This window comes from Cricetulus griseus, chromosome 3 (assembly GCF_003668045.3).
Source record: "Cricetulus griseus strain 17A/GY chromosome 3, alternate assembly CriGri-PICRH-1.0, whole genome shotgun sequence".
NCBI lineage: Eukaryota > Metazoa > Chordata > Mammalia > Rodentia > Cricetidae > Cricetulus > Cricetulus griseus.
The window spans coordinates 159,030,575-159,052,277 of record NC_048596.1 but is presented as its reverse complement, the minus strand read 5'-3'; the positions used below and the strand labels follow the sequence as shown (position 1 = coordinate 159,052,277).

At 41.2% G+C, this 21,703-nt stretch overlaps 1 protein-coding gene across 1 annotated transcript in view; it reads right to left on the bottom strand.

Moving 5' to 3' along the window:
• Clgn (calmegin) overlaps window positions 1-17,305 on the bottom strand; it is a 29,915-nt gene extending 12,610 nt beyond the window's left edge. Inside the window, exons 1-7 of the mRNA XM_027406126.2 lie at window positions 17,199-17,305; window positions 12,216-12,368; window positions 10,981-11,057; window positions 10,388-10,446; window positions 7,803-7,944; window positions 2,216-2,297; window positions 736-928 (exon numbers count right to left, since the gene is read on the bottom strand). Of these exons, the coding sequence (XP_027261927.1) occupies window positions 736-928; window positions 2,216-2,297; window positions 7,803-7,944; window positions 10,388-10,446; window positions 10,981-11,057; window positions 12,216-12,359 (697 nt within the window). The 5' untranslated portion in view covers window positions 12,360-12,368; window positions 17,199-17,305. The remainder of the gene's footprint in view (window positions 1-735; window positions 929-2,215; window positions 2,298-7,802; window positions 7,945-10,387; window positions 10,447-10,980; window positions 11,058-12,215; window positions 12,369-17,198) is intronic.
• Between the last annotated feature and the right edge of the window lie 4,398 nt (window positions 17,306-21,703).

Sequence of the window (21,703 nt, the reverse complement as noted above, 5' to 3'; positions counted from 1 at the left end):
AATTTTTAATACTTTATAGTCAGTAGTCAGACAGACATTGCAAAGATAATCTTCTAAACACTAAAATGACCTGAACTTTATGTATACAATTTTCTCCTAACTAGGAAAACCAGTGTATTGAATCAAAACTTGCTGAAATCACTAGCTACTATACTTTCTAAAATAAGACAAACTCTGCTTTAAACTCATTTTTAAATAATAAAAATTTTCATTATTTCCACAGATAAATCTACTCAGTAACTAGCTAACCCTGGTGGGGACTCCTGATCACACAGTGTCCCTCTTTACAGTCACAGAATATAACCCAATCTGCCTTATACTAAAACAAAACCCTCAAACTTAAAGGGTTGCAAGTATATTACAAAGAACTCAAGCTGTTTTAGAACCATTTGAGAGTTCCTGACCCAGTATATATTACCCCTAAAAATGTATTTCCTACAAACATACATTTTTCTACATAAACCCTATCAACAAAGTTGGGTTTATGTGACTTCCATTTCTCTTCTGAACTCCCCTCGCCCCCATTGGGTGCTTTATTTTCTCCTTGTGTTATTATTTGGCACAGCCTATCTCCCCAAAGATAAACTTCTTAAAGGCAGAGACATTTGTTCTCTCCTGAAAGCACAAGCCCTCAGCAACTCCATGGTTGACAAGCACTTGGAAGGAAGGAAGGAAGGAAGGAAGGAAGGAAGGAAGGAAGGAAGGAAGGAAGGAAGGAAAGAATGAGTGGTGTACCAAGGGTATAGAGGTGAGTCTTCCTGTCTGTAAAGAACTCTTTCAGATCAACATCTGGAGGTTTGGCATGCTTTTCTTCAAAAACTCCAGTTTTGGGATGTTTATGTCTGAAGATGAAATGAAGTTTATAATCTTCTCCACACTTGTCTGGTCCAAACATGACAGTATAGGATGTTTTATCATAAAAGTTTTCCTTCAAAGAGAGAAGACGGTCTAGTCAGTTCAGAGTAACACCTTGGTCCATGACTCTGCTCTGTCCAGTGGGTGGCGCTCACAAACCACATTAAATGCCAACTTATTGAGGCATTAACAAAATGACAATAAAGGATATGGCAAAGTGAAAACTTTGGCTCTCAAATCATCTGTTGTTACTTTAGAAAAGCACAGGCTACTTTCCTCCTGAAGGTGCAGGAGGAGCATCAGAAAAAGCTTCAGGCTTCATGTAAATGTATATGAACAGTTTATAGGAAATGAAGCACGATGGTGGCCTTAGACTTAAGTGACTACTCATTACCATTGTTGAGAAGGAAACCAGAAAATGACCCTTAGTAAAATGTGCTCAACGAAGAGAGGAACTCCCCATTCCACGCCATGTGGGACCTAGTCCTCCGGCACCTAATTCTGCACTCAGATACTGCAGCTCCAATGCTGCCACTGACAAGGGACCAGGCGTGTTTGGCTGAGTGAGTTTCTGAGCCCTCTGAATCCCTGTGCCATCACATCTCGAGTATGGAGATGGCAGTTCCCACCTTAGAAGGGTTCTCTGAGGGATTCACTGAGTCAACAAAGTACTTAAAGGAATTCAAGGCAATTACGTTTTTGCCACCCTGCCACTGAGACCCACAAGATCTACAAGATCTTCACTAACTACGTCCTACAAATGGCATCTCTTTTGCCTGATCCTAAAGCCAGCCGTGCCGAGGGTAACCTCTGATGCCCACCTCACAGCCTGCCCACAACAAAGCCAGCTCAACAATCCCCAATGTGTCTCTTTACTTCTGTCATAGCCAGACTCCGGACAGAGCTCCCACTGTGACCTTTTCTTTGCAGGGTACTGTAAGAAATGTCCCCAACCTCCTACCAGCACTGTAAAGACACTTGGGGTTGTTGTTGTTTGGCAACACTTGAAACAGCCCTGTTTTTAATGTGGGCTTCAGGTCACTTTTGCTTTGTGCTTCTCGGAACAAACTTGTGAAGAACTTCAATTTGACCCTCATCAGTATCGCTAAGCCCTGTCACTTCTATCCTCATGCGGGCACAGTTATCTGTGCTACTAAAGAGCACAGAATTGCTGTCTTCATCAGGTAATGCAGCCGTGTTATGAACCTTGAAGGCAAACTGTAAAGACCGTGTAGATTCATGTTGGAAAAAGACACAGTTACTTTTTTCAATTGAAAATAAACTTTACAGTTGTTGTCAACCACTCCTTAAAATACTTACTGACTTTAATAAGGTGTTCTTAGATATTAAAATGTCATACCAGAATCAAATCATCAGTGTCTGCTAGCAGTTTAATGTATGCACCTCCACAATCAATACCATCTTGAAAATTTACTTCATATCTAAATGGAGGGAAAAAGAACCACACTGCTGAAAAATAAGTTAGTTGTTACTCTGTATAGTATAACGAATTACTCTCAATTCCTCTAAGCAGAATTACTTTATATTACTACCAAGCTCATCCATATAAAGAATATCCACAACTTATAGGGAGTGAGCAGAAATGCTCACCTAATACTTCAAGTCATGATGATAAAATATGAAAGTATTTAAAATTATTAAATTATAATAATTTTATAAAAATTATTAAAAATAATTTTATAAAAATAATTACAAAAAACTAGAGACAAGCATATTTTCCCAACCAAAGTATTATTGTAAGAATAAAGACATTTTTAACTAAAACTGCAACCCAGGGCCCCACACAAGCTGGGGAAGCACTCTACGAGTGAGCCAATCCCCAGCCTCCATGCTCTGTATGTTCTGAGCTACAATAGGTTTCTCAGAAACAGGTAACATTGGAGATTCAGAACCCAGCACTAATTTGTATTTTAATTCAACTACACCAAACCATGCTCAACAGTTTGAATTTATTGAATTAAATTTCTCCAAAGAAGTTTCAGATTTTTACTCAATAACCTGGGTTAGTTCACACCAAATAGCCGTGAGGAAGGGAAACTTCTACTATCTACTATCTAGTGTGACAGCTAATAACCTAAGTCTCTCACAGATTTACAACATATTGGAAGTCTCAGCCATTTTTTTGTTTTGTTTTAGGTTGTTTTTAAAGAACTAGTATTGCTAAAATAATAAGGGAAAAGCTTAGGTGTTCAATAGATTAATGACTCGTATGTGAAAAAAACCCATAAAGTAGTTGCTAAGTGAAAAACAGTAAAAAAAAAAAAATATGGAAAAAAGGTTTTGTTTTGTGAGGTGAAACAAAAAGATAAAAAATAAACCATATGCAATGCTGATTATTTAATGAGCAGCTATAGTTTTAAATGTCTCCCAGCGACTTCAAGGAGAAGATGAAAGATAAAAAAGCATATACAACCTGGCAGCTTAAACCCAATTGGTATACACATTTGAAAAGAGAGAGGGAAAAAAAAGGAAGGAAGGAAGGAAGGGTGGACGGAAGAAAGACTGTGAGTGATTCTGCATAACTTGCAAGCCTGGGGACGACTCCTGTCTTGGCTCTTTCCCAAGCTGTCCACAGAGGGCTCTGGGCACAGACTCTTAAGTGCAAAAGCCCAAAACTGCTTCTTGACCCTTCCAGCTGTCCCACTGACATCCAGTATGAGCACAAATCTCCACACCTACTAAAAACAAAACCAAAAACCAAAAACCTGTGGAAGCTACCTGTAGCAGTGACAAACATGTTCCATCTGAAAGAGCTGCATTCAAGCTGACAGACTGACCTCACAAAGCACTGCCACCTAAGTCATTGAGACACCTGCAGCCATCGATTTTATAGGCAAAGATGCTACTTGACTACACACTACTATGTCCATGTGGAGCTAGAGCCGGTATGGCCTACCCAACCAGCACCTTGGGATCCATTGCCAGGAGGAAGTAATTTACTATGAAAGCCACTGCATAAAGCAGGTAGAGGTAGCTGATCTGAATTCTAGAATGCTCATATGACTCTGGGAAAATCCAACCAAAGAAAACCATGTCTGAAACATGTGATACTTGAATTCTGAAACATCTGAAGAGGAAGTTCATAAAACCATGAGTGAAAAGCTTGTCCATGCCAGGAAGCAGATATTGTAGGAGAAACCATACAGGTTCAGAAAATAAATGGGATGGGGAACTCACAGAGGTCACAGAAATGAAAACTAGGGAGCTGGAGAGATGGTAAAGAACACTGGTTGCTCTTCCAGAGGTCCCAAGTTCAATTCCCAGCACCCACATGGCAGCTCACACCTGTCTGTAACTCCCATTCCAGGGGATCCAACATCCTCACACAGTCATATATGCAGGCAAAACATCAATGCACAAAAAATAAAAAAACAAACAAACAACAAACCCCAACAATACAAGAAGAGGAACCAACCATTTTCTGCACATAAAGAGATTCACAGAGGTAAGACAGGAAGTGACAGAAAAACATTTGTGGAAGAGTACAACTCTCCTCAAATCAGGTAGAATAGACTTGTCAAAAATGGTGAGGGGACACGAATCACTATAAAGATAAAGTCAGTTAAAGAGGATGAACTCCCTGCTAGTGCAGGTGTGAACCTGAGAAGGGAGCACCCATGTGTGAAAGGCGAACACCATTAGACTTAAAAGGAGATCCAGTGACCGCTGGGAACTGCACCCCCCCCCATTCAACAATGAACAGACCATTTAAGCAGAGAATCACTGGATTTAAACTATTCCAGGTCAACCAGCAGGGCCAGAGCGCCTCCTCTGGCAGATGCAGGTGCACATTCTCCCCAGAAGGACCCAGGAGAGACCCGCATGCCAGCACAAAGGAAGTTGCAAAAATTAGAAACAACTGGTTAATGTTCAGACTATATGAAACACTCCAGCAAAAAGAAAGAAAAATCTCAAAAATACTAATAGAAATATGTGCAGCATTCGGGAGGCAGAGGCAGGTGATCTCTGAGTTCAAGGCCAGTCTGTCTACAGTAGCCAACCAGGGCTACACAGAGAAACCCTGTCTCAAAAAAACAAGAAATACAATAGATTTACACAGACATCCTCAAAGGAAGATACACATGAGCAAAGTATGTTAGAAGACATGTGCTGTCATCAATCAGCACAACCAAGCCTTACCCAAGGTGCAATGGTTTTAATGAAAGAAAAAAACAACAGGGCTGGGCGTTGTGGCGCACGCCTTTAATCCCAGCACCCAGGAGGCAGAGGCAGAGGCAGGTGGATCTCTGTGAGTTCGAGGCCAGCCTGGTCTCCAGAGCGAGTGCCAGGATAGGCTCAAAGCTACACAGAGAAACCCTGTCTCGGGGGAAAAATAAAAAAGAAAAGAAAAAGAAAAAAACAACAAACCAAGCAAAAAACAAACAAAAAAAAACACCCTCAAACAAACAATAACAACAACAAAAAACTGCTTATGATGTCAAAAAAGGTAATTCTTACATATTGATGGTGGACATCTATAAATTAATACATCCACTATGAGGAATGGCAGTAGATTTCTCAAATGAAAACCAGAACTACACTATGAGCCATTTATCAGCTCTCCCAATATTGGGAACATATCCACGGGAAGTATAACCGGTTCATGAGATGCCTGCACTTCCAACACCAACATTTACTCAGCATCATCCTCAATTGCCATGATGAAGAAGTAACTGAGGTGACCACCAAGGTTTCAAAAACAAAGAGGTGGTCCATATGCCCAATGGAATACTGTTCAGCTGCTTAAAAAGATTAAACTTTTATTCACAGCGACATGGCTGGGGCCATAGAGCATCACATTAAGTAAAATAATTACAGCAAAAAACTCAAGACATACACTACATTGTCTCACTTCTTTTGGAAGGTAAAAATATTGATTTTTATAAAAGTGAAAAGGAGTCATTAGGGGTTTGGAATTGAAAGGGAGAGGAAGGAAAAGAGGGAAGATAAAGATCAGGGACCAAAATACACTCAGGAAGGAGGAAGACTTCCTAGCACCTTCTGCAACAGCAGGTGACTACAATAATCTATGTTCTAGAAAGTGCCAAAAGAAAGGCCTCAACACAAAGATGTGATAAGCATTTAAAGAGACAGAAATGTGACTCTCATTACACACTGATGGTAATACATACATTAAAATATCAAACACCACACAGGATACATATGTAGAACAAAAAAAGTAGTACAAAATTGTCATTATATGAATGAGTAGTCACAAAGGTTGGAAAATGTTCCAAATTTCAAAGCATTTCAGATTTCAGATTAGGCATGCTCACCATGTATTAACATGCACTTAACTGGAAAAGGCACCATAAAACCATGTGCCAATTATAGCATTTAACATAAAATATTTTCACTTCAGCCCATTTGACTGTTGTTCAATTCTTGATCCTCTTTATTTTTTCAAAGCAATCATTTCACAGTTGTTTTGGAAAATTTTGGATGTTTTTCGGTTTGCTTCTTATCTGGCAAGACATCATTTTCTTATCAGTGACTCCCAGGGAAACACTACATGAGTTTTGTATTGGTTTCCTGTCCAACCCTTTTCAAACCAAGAGTACATTCATTAAGTGATGCTATATACACCCAACTTTTAAGAAAATAATAGTAAGTCTCAAGGAAGGGCTGGGAGAGGGCTCAGTAGTTAAAGTGCTTGACACCAGAGTTCAGATCTCTAGAACCCATGTAAAATGCTGGGTGAACACAGAGGCCAGCCTGTAATTCCAGTTTCAGAAGGTGGAGGCAGGAGATTCACCAGGCAAGCTGGCTAGGAAGACATGTTATATAGATTGAGAACTGTCTCAGTGAACAAGGTAGAATTGCATCAAGGATGATTTTCCAAGCATCAGCCTTAGGCCTGCACAAGTACACACACACACACACACACACACACACACACACACACACACACACACACACACCATTAACCTTGGGCTTGGCTTCCATATGTACACACACACATACAATTGCACTCAACGCCCCTGACCCCTGCCACCTCCACATATCACAGAGAGGAAAAAGGAAAAAGGAAAGAAGTTATCAGCAAAACAAAAATCAGACCAAATCCTAAAATTAGTAATAATACCCACGTGGATACTGGTCCCACTAAATTTTTGTAATGTTATTTTAATTAGTCCAGGTAACAGGGAATCCCTCCTTGTCTTTACTTGGTATTGAACAGCCACTGAAATGGATTCATCTAGAGTAGGCTAATCCCAGGAAGGAATGCTGTTCACTGGGTTGGCAGAGAACTGAGAGTCTGGGGGCTGGCAGGCACTACTGCTATTTCTGTAGGACACTTTTTAACCTGCGGTAGTTCCAGACACAATGGAACTTACCAGTAACACATGCAAATGCCTTTATTTTACGAACTTCATTTTGGCTTCACAGCCCTACAGATGAGAGAAAGCTGGGGAATTATACTTGACCTCAGGGCAGTACACATGCAAGCCACATGGCTTACATGTCTGTGCAGGAGAAGAGAAGTCTCTGACAGCATGGGGCTCTTAAGAGAGCTCCCAGCTTGAATGACCCTGACCTGCAGACACAGTTCTTGTAGACTCAATCTGCTTCTTTGAGTGGCTAGGCATGAACAGAACTGTAAACTGGCCATATTTGTGGTTCTTTTCTGAATGTCCTGAGGTGACTATCTTATCAGCAAGGAATGAGAAAAACTAAGATAAAAGTAGTGGCTTCACTGTACTTTATGGTGACAGAATTGTGCATATAAGACATGTGACATGGAATTTACCACTGAGCTGGTTGCCCCCAAGGCCCAGGGTGTGGTTATGTATAGGTGTATTTGTCTAAGAACCTGGAAAGGGAAATGTGGGGATTTTTTTGTACACAGCACCAAAACTAACACATATTCATATGCCAAATGATACCAAACTAATTCAAATTAACACTTCAGTCTTAACACTTACTGAACTATCAAAGGTTTATCAGAGAAAATAAAGGGTTTTTCGAGGACGGCAGATATTGCGTGGTGCTTGGCTTTAGACTTCAGAACCAGGCCTCGGTCGCCGGGGACCTGGTCTTCCTTCAGCTCTTCTATTTCCCATCTTCCTAAATGAGAAAGCAAAACAAGTGAGTCAAACAGAAGACCCAGAAAACCACAGCTCAGCAGTTGTTAGCAGTGATCTTTGCCATGAGAACTGAAGAATACATCAGGAAATAGTACCTGCTCTTTGTATTCCCCTTCCTTTCCCCCTCTTTCCACCCACTCCTCATTTCCCCTTCTCATTTTTCCCCCCTCATCTCCCCTCCTGTCTCACCCTTTCCTCCCTGACAACCCCCTTTCCTCTTTCTTGTCATTTTTCAGAAACTGGTTTCATTTCCTTAGGCCAAACTTGGAAGAAGGTACACTTCTACAATAGATGCAATTAGGTTTTCTTGACATATTTTCAGTAAAATAAATGATAAAATATGGTTTATCTCATAAGTACTATCAATGCTGACTCTAAGAAATGAGATATAAAAGCCAGTGTACTTCCTGTGTGTGGGTTTGCTCTTCCAAGTGCACCTTCTTGACCAAGAGCAAAGTTTGCCTTGTCCAGACACTTAAAATGAGAAAAAAAAAATGAAACTAAAATGAGATCGTTAAAAATGTGTATGAGACAATGTGCATCTTTAACACAAAGTGGGCAGTCTGTCCCTGGGCTGAGTTTACTAGGAAATGCATGCACTCTTCAAGGATTCTCATAGCATTCTGTAGGTACTTAAATTGCATTTGAAGACTATCTCATCACACAAACCCTTCCCTATTAAGCCATGTGGCTGGGTGAGCTTTGGGCCAGGAAGCAGTGACACCCCAGAGAAGCACTAAGCCAGCAAGCAGCAAATCAAGCTAGGGCTCTGGGCTGTGTTCCTGCAGTGGGTGAGACCGTGGGTTACACAGGCTGTGAGCCAGGTGGGCAAACTGGAGCCCCAGAGTTCTGTGCTGGGCATCACTCTTTTAAAACAGGGGAAAAAATTAACTTATGTTCATTTCAAAATTATATGTTTGAAAATTATGTTTGTCTGTTCTAACTAAACTCAATCCAGCAAAAGATGGTTATTTTGCTATAATGTTTCAACTCACAATTATTTTACAGGCACATTTAAATCACTAATGCTCTAGACTGCTTTTTTCTTTCTAAAAACAATGAAACTATCACAAGTCTCATGATCAAAGCAGCTTGAGTTTTAGTCTGTCATTTGTAGACACTATTGGGATTGTTGTACATACCTGTAATCACATTGTCACTCAGATAGCTAAGGCAGAAGGATGACATGATTTAGGGAAACCTGGGCTATATAGCAAGACCCATCTTAAAAATAAAATAAATGCTTGCAGGTTTCCTTAAAGCATACCCTAATCTTTTATTTTTCTAAAGTGAATATTTTACTTGGTTTAAAAAAACAAAACAAAACAAAAAACAACTGTGAAGTGCTTAAACACAGTTGCTTAAATCAAACATTCTGGTTTTTTTTTTAGCAATACTAGGCTTATTTAGATCAATTTTAGCATTATATCCCTTGGACTCATTGTTTCTTTGATGGGAAGAATTTTGTAAGTGGCTTTAGATTGGTCCACACATGGTCTCATGTGGAGTATACACACATGGTGGCAGGAGGAATTTGTTTGCTGGGACTGAAAACATGCTGTATAGAGGGAGACAGGTGGGCATGGTCTCCATCTTACACAATTACAGAAGCTGTAAGAAGGACACTGACGACTCAAGTCTAGCACATGCTCCGAAGGGACCACCTGCTGAATCTGAGGTCTAGGCCTTATTTATGCTTAACGGTGTGAGGAACTCCTAGACAGTGGGGTTCCCCTCCTGGTTCCCAACAGCAGAGGTTACATGACGCTTTTAGACCAGAAGGGAGACATTCTTTTGTCATTCTCCAAGGTGGTCGTTCAGCCTCTCTTTCTTCCTTCCTTCCTTTCTTTTTCAAGACAGGGTTTCTCTGTGGTTTTGGAGGCTGTCCGGAACTTGCTCTTATAGACCAGGATGGTCTAGAACTCACAGAGATCTGCCTGCCTCTGCCTCCCAAGTGCTGGGATTAAAGGTGTGCTCCACCACCACCCGGCCCAAGGTGGTCTTTCTAGGGAAGAAAATATGACCTTGAAAGTCACTTCCACAGCCACGCCTGAAGCAGCCCCATCAGGAGTCCTATGGATGATGGTCAAGGCTTGAGGCTGTGGCTGCAGAGGTGGCCACTATCTTATAGTGCTCATTAACAACTCTGCTCTTGATCTATGAGTGCCCAGGCTTGGGGTGAATCACCCAGAACAGCAGTGCAAGCTAACACCCTGGGGTCAAAGTCCAACTACAATTTAAGAATCAGAAAACTGGCTCAACCCAGCAATCCCTGAAACACTGAAGAGGAACAGGGTGTAAAATTGAACATTTCCCTGTGACAGCTGGCTGGTCCTTCTGGCCAACATAATTTAACAAAAATATAATCTCAAAGGCTAGTGAACATGAGTTATTGTTATCTAATATTTAAGTAAGTATTTTACCATCATACATGGAAAGTTCTGAATCCATGTCATCCTTCTTTGCTTTTGACAAGACCCACCTGTAAGTAAAGGCGAAGACAGATACTGCCATTGAAATAAGATTTGCAATTTATAGATAAAATGAATGTAAAAAATACGAAAAGACACCCAACATAATCAGTTTTTATTTAAAATGAATTAGTGCCAAGAAGTTAATTGGTAAATCTAGCCTTTGCACAATCCCAGGAGGCACGGAATCTGCTCTTGAGTATGTGTGTGGGAGTAAACTCCCGTGGGGTGGAGGGAATGGAGTACATATTGAACCACCAGCAGAGGGTCTGGAGCATACTAGTCAACGGGTGTTAACTGCTACAGATAGGCATACCATCACTGTGGCTGAACATAACTCAGTTGTCTTGTGAATCTCCACAATATCTACCCCAGAGAGCAAGGAAATGCCATGTGCTTCCTTTGCATTCTGAATTTGTGTCTGTCTTTGTATAAATTCATAGCTTTAAATTATTCCACAGTCACAGGAGAGCTAATTCTCACAGACTAATAGCTTCAGAAAACCCATCAAATTGAAGAAAATGTGCTCTTGCAGGAGTACTCACCCAGCCAGCCTTCCACTGTCAAATGTTTCTGTAAAATATACTTCTCCTATAGGTTGAGGTGTCTTATATATAATTGTCTAGAAAAGAGATTTTTAAGCCAAAGTTACTCATTTTTGCAAATATCTGAAGTCAGCCTGATTGTTCGGAACCTAGTACACAGTACACATGGGCAGTAGAGATCCCGGCTGGCATGGGCTCTGGTTGCAAAGCTCATGTCTTAGTAATGTCATAATGAAACCTGTTATTTTGTACAATTGATGTCTGGTAATGAAAATTTAAGTGTTTTTTCCAATTTCTTGTCATCTCACCAAATATACTTATGAGTGGTGAGCACATGTCAATTTTTAAGTGTGAACTTTTAAAGACCCCTGTAATAGATGTTTGACCCAGGTGATGGTTTGTCAAGCATTGCTTTGTAAATCACAGAACTAAGTTTCAAAAGAAATATCTTTGCAGAGACTAAAATTTAAAGGGGAAGCAAAATAGTTACTGCAAACCGATAATAACATTTATTTGCATGTTAAAAACCCAATAAGATGAGATGAAGCAAAGGAATCTGTGAGAACTTCCTGTTTGTTACTTGGGCCCTTTAAGCAGAGGCTAGCATAGAAGGATGAATGATTTTTAGTTATCACAGTATTATATGGGAATACATTCAATATGGAGGCTCCAGAGGATGGTTAAAATAGATCAACCAAAATCTCTGTTAAGTTCCCAGGCTCCCGTCAGTCACCACCTCAGGACATACACTTCGACAGTGCTGAGGCATAGCCCTGGCTCAGCCCAACTAAAGTCCACCTCGTTACTCCTTCCCTTTCCAATCCATTGTCCTTGTGTGCATTATCTACCTACAGAGAAATAAACAAAAGCTGCTTCCTTTACTTCTTGAAGAACCACAAGTTATGGCACCTTCCATTTTGTCTGGAAAAGTCTGATATTATCAGAAATAGGACTAATGGTCCTTGTCTTTGTTAAAGAACTTGGTCTTCTTTAACCAGTGAACTCCTGTTTTGGCAACAAAAACTTCCCACATACTCATGGAACACAACTGGAATAGGTCCAAACAAATGTTTGCTGTAGGCGCTCTAAGAACACAACTGAAAAAAAAAAAGCAACATTTCCCTATGCACTGAGAAGACCAACCCTCTTAGAAGAGAAGGAAACCTATCTTGAGGGACCTGTCACTCCTATGACCATGGAAGAATAGCTTATAATTCACTTCTCAACCATCTTACCCCTGAGGAAGGGTCGTCTTCTTTAATAGAACTCTCTTCTGGATTTTCACTGAAGTCTTCCACATCAACACCATCATTCATAAACTCTGCATTAACAGTGATGAACAGAAGACCCAAGCATAGTCCAACACTTTGGAAATGCATATTGACTATCTGTGGAATTAAAGCAGTCATTGAAAAATCAGGCAAGGATGCCATGTGGTAAGAACCATAGGGAGAAATAGTTTCTCCTTTACTCTGGATGTTTCCATCACCAGCAACATTATTTAAATTAAGCCTTGAACAAATAAAACACCAACTTAAAATGTGCAGTTCTAAGACTTCTTCTGAAACCAAAGAGTTAATGGTATAAAAATATAAAGCTGTCAGCAACAATGTCTATAAATGCAAATAATGTTGATTCATTGAAAAGGAAAAAAAAAGCTATCATGATTCCTAAATTTTCACTTATATTGTTTTAAATAAATAATGTAGCTTAAGTATATACAAAATTAGACATTTTATAATTATAAAGCTAGAGTCCACTTACATCTAAACACCCAAAACTAAGGGATTTTTAATCATACATTTAACATTTAATAGTGTTTTGCCAAATCAAATCCCATGCTGTAGAAAGCTGTCTCCTGGGGCTCATGTTCTTTTAAACTCACTGTTCCTATAATTCCATGCTCATTACACAATTATCTGACCACGTGTCTTTTCAAACACTGAATAATTGGTGTTCCTTGTGCTATAAGAAATGCCAAATACAACCAACCTCTCTTCCTCTTATTGATTCATGTAATATCTTCTTGCCTACTTCATTAGCATATATTAATTCAAGATGTCTCCCATGGTGCCAACAGACTTTCAAGTAGTGTTGGGCACTGAAACAGTTCAGTATCATTGATTCAAGAGTGGCCATACAATAACACATCATCATCATGTATGCTACTCTTTCCCCAAAGCTAACATCAACATGGGAACATTTTTTAAAGTAGATTCTTAGAACTGTAAAGCTTCTCAGATAATAGATAGAGCTATGGACACATATGGGCCCACTTAAGAAAGATGGGGCTGATAGAGATGGTACTACAGTCACCAGCATTGCTGTGATCAAAAATGACCATTGAAAACCACAGAGACTGGAGAAACTGGAATCCTCACACATACCAACAGAGGTGGGGAATAATGTGGCAAATTTCAACATGGCCCAGTGATCCCACTTAAAGATAGCCAAAATAAAACCAAAACTTATATCCTCACACATGCTTAGATATAATCCATAGAACCCATTTCTTGTATCAACTCAAATGTAGACTGAATCAAGTGTCCATCAACTCATGAGTGTACAGACAGCTGTCATCTGAAGAGGGGTGTACAGACAGCAGTCATCTGAAGAGGGGTGTACAGACAGATGTCATCTGAAGAGGAGTGTACAGACAGATGTCAGCTGGAGAGGAGTGTACAGACAGATGTCAGCTGGAGAGGAGTGTACAGACAGATGTCAGCTGGAGAGGAGTGTACAGACAGATGTCAACTGAAGTGCTCACACCATGGAAAAGCATCTAGTAACAGAGAGACAGGATCTCATACAAGAATGCATGAACACAAAACCATTGCTCTAGAAAATCTGGAAAAGCCAGTTAGGGAAAATTGTAGATGTACCATTTCATGTAGAGAAACAAGAAAACCTGAGAAAACAAGAACTGGACAATAGCTGAGACACCAACTAGATCAGGATTAGGGGGGCAGCTAGTGGGCATTTAGGGGAATGAAAGTCTAATATTGGAATTTGGTAATGGTTACCCAACCCTATAAATATAATTACACAATTAAGCAGTTCAACTTGATAGTACACAAATTATATCATTAAAATGGTTATAAAACATCACAAAATGCATTGTTATACCTATTTCAATGGACACAACCCCTTTTCAGATCAAAACTTTAGATGAATGTCTGGGCCAGAAAACCTTGATTTCTTCTAAATGTTACTGGCTGCCACTCTAGTGTTTACTTTAAAAATGAACATTTTTAAAACCACTAAACAGAAATTTACCTTAATAGGCGCTTTCTATATTCAAGTACTGCCATCTTTATGGACAGACAGACAGACACACACACACACACACACACACACACACACACACACAAATGTAAAAACTTTTAAAAGAATAGCAATATAATTTTATAACCATGTTTTCTCTTTCAACATGAATTTTCAGTTTAAATTCCTGGATGGTTAATATTGTCAACTTGACATAATCTAGAATCACCCAGAGAAAGCTTCTGGGCAGGCCTGTTCACAGGGGTTTGGGGCTTGTGTTAATCAGGGTATGAAGACAGCTCTACCTTGGGCTGGGGTCCTGGACTGAAGGAAAAGGAGGTAGTGAGCTGAGCAAAAGCATTCTTCTCTCTGCTACCTGACCGCAGACTGCTCTTCCTTCTGCCATGCCTGTGCCTTCCCAGTCACATGGACTGTGTCCCCTCAGAGTGTAAGCCAGAATAAGCCTTCTCTCCTTAAGCTGCTTTTATCCAGCATTATGTCTTGGCAACAAGAGAATTAATAAAGGGGTTATACTCATCACTTGATCGTATAACAATTCTGTTTTTAATTTCTGAAAAGCCTCCACAGTATTTCCCATAATGGCTGTTCCCAGGGATCGAGGGGCTGTCTCTGCCTCCCCAGCACTGGGATTACAAGCACACACTGCCATACTGTGTTATCTTCTATAGCTTATAGAAGCTATAGAAGCTATCTGAGGATTTCCAGAACTTACAGTTCAGAGGTCACTCTTCAGTTTTGAAGAATTATTTACTCTAAAAGATAATCCAACACCTTCCTTAATTTGAATTTGCTCTTTCTTCTGAATTGAAATATGCTTATTGTGCCCATCAAGACAGCCTGAGGACCTAGGTGAATCCCCAGGACCCACATCAGCGAGAACTGAAACCCAAAAGTTGTCCTCTGACCTCCACATGAGTTCCATAGGGTTTGACCACCCCACCCATAAATAAATAGAATTTTTACTTTTGAATTTTGAGACAGGGTTTCTCTATGTAGCCCTGGCTGTCCTGGAACTTACTATGTCAACCAGGCTGGCCTTGAAACCACAGAGATGCACCTGCTTCTGCTTCCCAAGTGCTGGGATTAGAGGTGTAACTACTATGCCAGGTTTATTTCCCTTTCTCTTAACATCACCTCTAAGTCAACTGCAGTGTTCCTAAGTGTATGGACTTGGGCTGGGAACAAGTACAGTGCCTTAGCACTAGCCTGGCATGCCCAAGGCCCTGGACTCACCACCAGCAAACAAAACACAGCTAGACAGAGCTACTGGTCCCCTGGGGTCTCTGGTAACTAAACTCATTAGGAGGGCTTTTGTGGAATGAACACATTTTCATTCCTCAGCCTTCATCAGGGACAAGACCTTCCTGACACATATTACTAGTCACTGTGACATTTCCACTCTGGTTAACCTTCACAACCAACCCCTCCCTTCTTGCAAGCCTGGTGTTTCTAACAACAGCTCTTAACTTGGACCCTACTTAAAACATTTTCAGCAGTTCTTATCATAGACTGCTTCTTCCAAGACTCGCTCTTTCATTCTGAGTATTCACCGTACATATTTTTAAAGGCCACAAAAGGACATCAATGCCCTGGAACTAGAATTACAGGAAGTTGTGAGTATCTGATGTGGGTGCTGGGAACTGAATACAGGACCTCTGCAAAAGCAGCTTGTGTTCTTAGCTGCTGAGCCATCTCCCCAACCCCAGTACTTTCATCTTTAACACACCCATGCTTAGCCCTCTGATAGCTGAGGACTTTTGCCTGTGTTCAGGTCTAAAGCAACTGAGGTATCAGACGTCATGGGAGCACCTCAGGAATCATGGCTGAAAACTGATTCTTTCACGTACCCGCCCCCCCCCCCCCCGCACTAATTTACAGCACCCATCAGTGCCAGTATATCCATCAACATGTGCCACTATTTACACACAATAAACCATCCTGAACAACTAGAAAAACAGGAGAAAAGAAGACTATTTGTTCTAAGAGTTTAGGAGACACGGTCAACGTAACTAGATGACCACACCAACAAAATGTAGACTAGAAAGTCATCAAAATTACAATTACCTAAAAGTGGGCTGCCTAGAGAGATGTAAAAATATCAGGGCAGCAAGTCAGCCAACCAGCAAAAACACGATTTACCATTCCCCGCATCAGAAAATTTCAACATAAATTGATCATGTTTCACAATGCCTTTCCACTGACTGTGTTATTTTGCCTAGTTTGTTTGTTTCTGTTTATACCTTCTGTCTCCAGTTCCCAGCTTCCTAGCTATTTAGTTTTTAGCCCCAACAAACCCCTGCAGAGCCTCTTCCTCCTGGGTGGGGCAGATGCCACTTAAGTTCACTAAAGTATCCGACTGATAGTAAACAGGCTCTAGATAATGAGTCTCCAGTCATTAAGGTTTAGCTGAATTCAACACACTTTGGCTCCCTCCCCAGTGGCGCCCTCTGGGCTCCACCCAAGTGTCTAGGGAGTGGCAGGGACTCTCTGGCTACCTTCACCGAGTGATGGTGGAGGAGGGCGAGAGTCCTTTTGGCTTCGCAGAGACGGATTGCATGGGCTGCTTATGAGGAGCCCAAGTTGGTTTTGTTTGCGTTTTCCAGAAAGGTGAGAAGAACTCCCCTGGGAGTGTGGCCAGGGCTCCGTGGAACGGGGCCACAGTGGCAACCGCAGGAATAACGGACTCCAGGGTCTCCAGGATGAGAAGGGCACCCGGCCTTCCCCAGCGTCAACGCAGCAGGTGGAGGACCCAAGGGACTCCCTCCACCCAGTGCTGATCTCTGTCCCCGAGGCTGGCAAAGCCCACCCAGGAGTCTAGCTCGCTGCACCTCCACCCGTGAACTCAACCTCCACAGCCTCACCTGGCCGCACCCAGCTGAACCTTCTAGTCTCAGGATAGGGTGCGGCCCGGGCCTCCGGACCCGATTCCTTACCTCGGTCTCGCGGTCCACACACCTGTCCTGCGGGCTTGTGTCCGGCAGCAGCAGCTCAGGTGTCCGACTGGCCGCTACTCGGTCCCCAGCGTCTCCCCAGACGGATCCCGCCGGCAGCCGCCCAGCAGCCACTGCTAACTGCGCATGCGCGAGCGGCCGCCGGAGGATGCTGTGGCCGCCCTGGTGCGCGAGCCACCGGCTCAACCGCCGCCCGGGACCCAGCGACCGCGCGGCGACCCTGGGGATGCAGTGCTCCCAACGTCAGTAGCTCTCTGTAGCGCAAGCTGCCGGCTCTGCTGACTGTCCGGTTCTACGTGTCGCGCCTTAATTGGTTCCTGGATGCATGGGGTGGGATGGATGGACGGATCTAAGTTAGTTTAGTTTTCTTTTTCTTTCCTTTTTTCTTTGTGGTTGTTTTGTTCTGTGACAGGGGGGTCTTATCTAGTCCAGTCTGACCTCAAACTAGTTGTGTAGCCAATGATGACCATAAATTTCTAATCCTCTTTCCTTTACTTTCTGACCTATGGACCGCGGCACTGTTGTTAATGCTTGTGTGTGCTAGGCAAACTCTGTATCAGTTGAGCCACATCCCTTGTTCCCCGAATTTTATCTCAATCACTGTTTTAGAAGATTGTCAAGATAGGCGTGCCAAATTTCATATGGTGGATATTTTTTCTATATTTCTATATTTTAAAAGCTGAATGCTCATGATTACCAGTCAGGAAGCTTCCTATTTCAAATGTGACATGTTAAATGTTAATATTATAAATGAAACTATATATTTTTAATTCTGGCAATATTAATAATTTTCCGAAGACACATAATTTATTAATCTTAAACACTCCTTGAAAGTGTTAACTGATTCTTTCCCTTCTGTATGCTTCCAATTCTGTGTGTTGTTTGTATACAGTATTAATTTGTGTGACCAACTTAGAGTCTGTGTAAATGTCCAGTTTCTGTCCGTCTGTGCTCATTCTGCCCCCTTGACTTAGAATGTCTCAATCAGTTTTGCTTGAATTAATTTTGCTGTGGTTTCAATACAGTAATTCTAACCCATTCTTTATTAGGCACAAGCAACATTATATTTAAAAAAAAATTACACGTCTCCACCCATGAATCCATTCTACCTAAGCATAGATTCACAGATGTCTGTCCGTCCGTCTCCCCCCCAACCCAGATTGAGACAGGGTTTCTCTGTGTAACTTTGGAGCCTATAGATTCTGTGTTTTATTCAGTTACTGCAGTACCCAATTGGCCTAGGTTTAACGGAAGGAGGTTTCTCCAAGTCATTCCTGCTTCTCTTTGGACATGATCCTATCATTTTTTAATTGGTTCTTTGGAGTATGTTTTGTGTACAACTTATTGACTTTGGGGATATGCAAACACCCAAGGAACACAACAAATAAAGGAACATGTCACTTCCAAAAGCTTTCATGACATCATCCCTAGCAACCACAGACTTCTTGTGGAATCTGATAGAAATAGAACTTAAACAGCACTCCCCCCCCCCATCTCCTCCCCCGCCAGCCAGCATGACTGAGATTCATCTGGGTGTCTGGATTCAGTGTTTGCACCTCCTTACTGCTGTACTTACTGAAGCACAGCTGTTTACAAATCTACTTTAAATGGATGTTTAGATAGCTTCCAGTTGAGAACTATTGTGAATAAAGACATTGCCGGCATTCCTAGACAAGTCTCCTCTTTAGTAGCTATGAGCAGAATAGGTAAAGATGCTGGGTACCTGTTTAGGAAGGTGCTTAGCTGCTTGTTACAATGTGGCAATTGTTACAATATGCAAGAGTTGTTGTTGTCCCAACACTGTCGACCGTGGTGAGTCTTTATTCTGAGCCTTTTGGGTGGTGGTGAACACTATCTCACTGCTCTTTAAGCACCATGTAGCCGTCTCATAGAGTACTAAATCAGTTCTGTTAGTCGAGTTGTCTTGTATTCTTACAGGCAGTGTAGTGGAGGAAGTATGTGTCAAAGAAGTACCAATGCACCTCTGCACTGAAACATCTCCTTTTTTCCCTCCAGGGTCATGAACTTTCTATGAGGTTCTGCCCCTGAGCTCCATCTCCAGCCTCTTTCACCTTTGTATGGAAGACATGTTGAAGTTTTTCAGATATCTTTCCAGCTTCTATGAAACAATCTTTTATAAAACAAACAATCATCTATAAAACAATGTTTTAGAGCCTGGGCGTTGGTGGCGCACGCCTTTAATCCCAGCACTCGGGAGGCAGAGGCAGGCAGATCTCTGTGAGCTCGAGACCAGCCTGGTCTCCAGAGCGAGTGCCAGGATAGCCTCCAAAGCCACAGAGAAACCCTGTCTCGAAAAACCAAAAAAAAAAAAAAAAGTTTTAAAAACCTGATCATTCAATGCAACAACAAGTTTCCTAACAGGTCCTTGGGGTTCCTACACCCTGGACGTAATAACAGGACACAGTTTGCTGTGGTTTTGGTGTATGTGGATAGCTAATATCGCACTGAGGAACTTTGAACCAGTTAGCATTTGTTGCTATGTAGTGTGTGTGTGTGTGTGTGTGTGTGTGTGTGTGTGTGTGTGTGTGTATGATCATTATCCAGACTAGATATAACATTTACACCATTAAATAATTTAGAAATTTACTATGATCTGAAACAATTTAGAAATAGTGGGCTATAACTATTTGGGTTCTTAAAACTTTGCCTTCCTTGTGGAAGAAATATATATTGGATTTAATTCACTTATGTGATCATGTGGTCACCTGATAGTGGTGCTTTGTGCTTTTTACTTTCCACCAATTTTTCCTGTTTTCCTATAAAGCTGTCTGGCTTAAGCTATATGTCTGGCCTCCATTTTGATGAGCTGTATCTTTTTTTTAAAAAAATTGCACATTTTATCTGTGCTTATAGAGAAAAACCTAAAATCAGCAAAATAAAACAACTCATACAAATGACTTCCTCATTAAATGGCAGAAGTGGCTACTAAAATCAACAAAGCATCTATAAATGGATGCCAATTGTATTTTTAAAATATTTGAAAAACAAAAATCATGTTCTCAGGAAAAACAGCTGTCCAGATTTGAGCATCCATTATTTGTCATACTTCTGTCACAGAGTGGGAGGTCTTTAAGTATACAATTTCATGACAGTTTCTACACCCATATTAATGCAGGGGTCTCTGCTCCTCTACCCAAGAATGAAGAGACATTTATTATCACTGTTCATATGCAAATATTTCTACACTGCTAGACTCTGCTAAAGCTTAAATCTGGAATGTTCCCCTAAAGGTCCATGTGTTGCAGATTTGTGAGGGGGTCCTGGCATGTATCATACAAGAAATCAAACCACACAGAGATGAGAATGAAAACCTGGTGCAGATGATTTCATCAGCCTGGATCAGATTTCAGGGAGTCTAATGCCAGGCAGTTCACTGTAGGCATATTTGAACACAATAGAATTTGGGAAAGGTTCTCCAGACAACAGTAATTGTTGTCTGGAGACAACCCAGGAAAGGGGAAAGCCATCTTCAATTCATCCATCTCTTAATTTCTGCTAATACTTTTGCTCTGAGCAAAATGGATGTAATATGGCCTATTCCACATAAACTTTATAAACAATCCTTAGCATGGCAAAACAATATCATGTATCTCCTGCCACAGGTGTGTCTTTTATCCCCCCTGACAAGAGGCATTTGGGTTCTGCATGGACGAGAATTAACATGCAACACAGTCATTAAACATAAGTATCATTTTGGGGTTAACTGTTGTTACTCTAAAGTCTCAAGTTATCAACTTACATTCCTTCTTGGGTTATCTCCTTTGGATGGTCTTATAATTTTCTTATACTTGCCTATATTAATTAGATAAGCCACAGAGACAATGCATTCTGCCATGGCCTCTATCATGGCTACTAATTTTTCCTTAAAAACTGAGAATTGGAGAGATGTAAGGGCACGAGGGTCTTGTACTCATAGAGAAGCAGTAGGAGGGAAGAGTCTGGAGCAATCAATCTTTCTGGGGAATTAAGTTGAGGTCTATCTCTTCAGAGAGCACAAATGTCACCAGGTCGTTAACAATATCCATTCTCAGCTTTTTGGATGAAATGCAGGTATTTGGTTTTCTCTCCCCTACTGAGGAGACACCTGTGTGATTAACATTCGAGTTCCAGGAAAGGCTTCAAAGTTACACTGAGAAACCCTGTCTCAAAAAACAAAACCAACCAACCAACCAACCAACCAACCAACCAAACAAACAAACAAAAAGATGCCTATAAGAAACTGATGTACGCAAAAATTTGTGAGGACTGAAAAGACTTAAATATTAGAGAACTCTGTATCCAGCAATTCAAAATACTTTAAAAAGGCATTTTTGCTGGGCTGTGGTGGCCTATGCCTTTAACCCCAGCACTCTGGAGGCAGAGGCAGGCAGATCTCTATGAGTTCGAAGCCATTCTAGTCTACATAGTGAGTTCCAGGATAGCCAGGGCTACACAGAGCTGTTCATGAAGTGACCTCATCTGGTTCA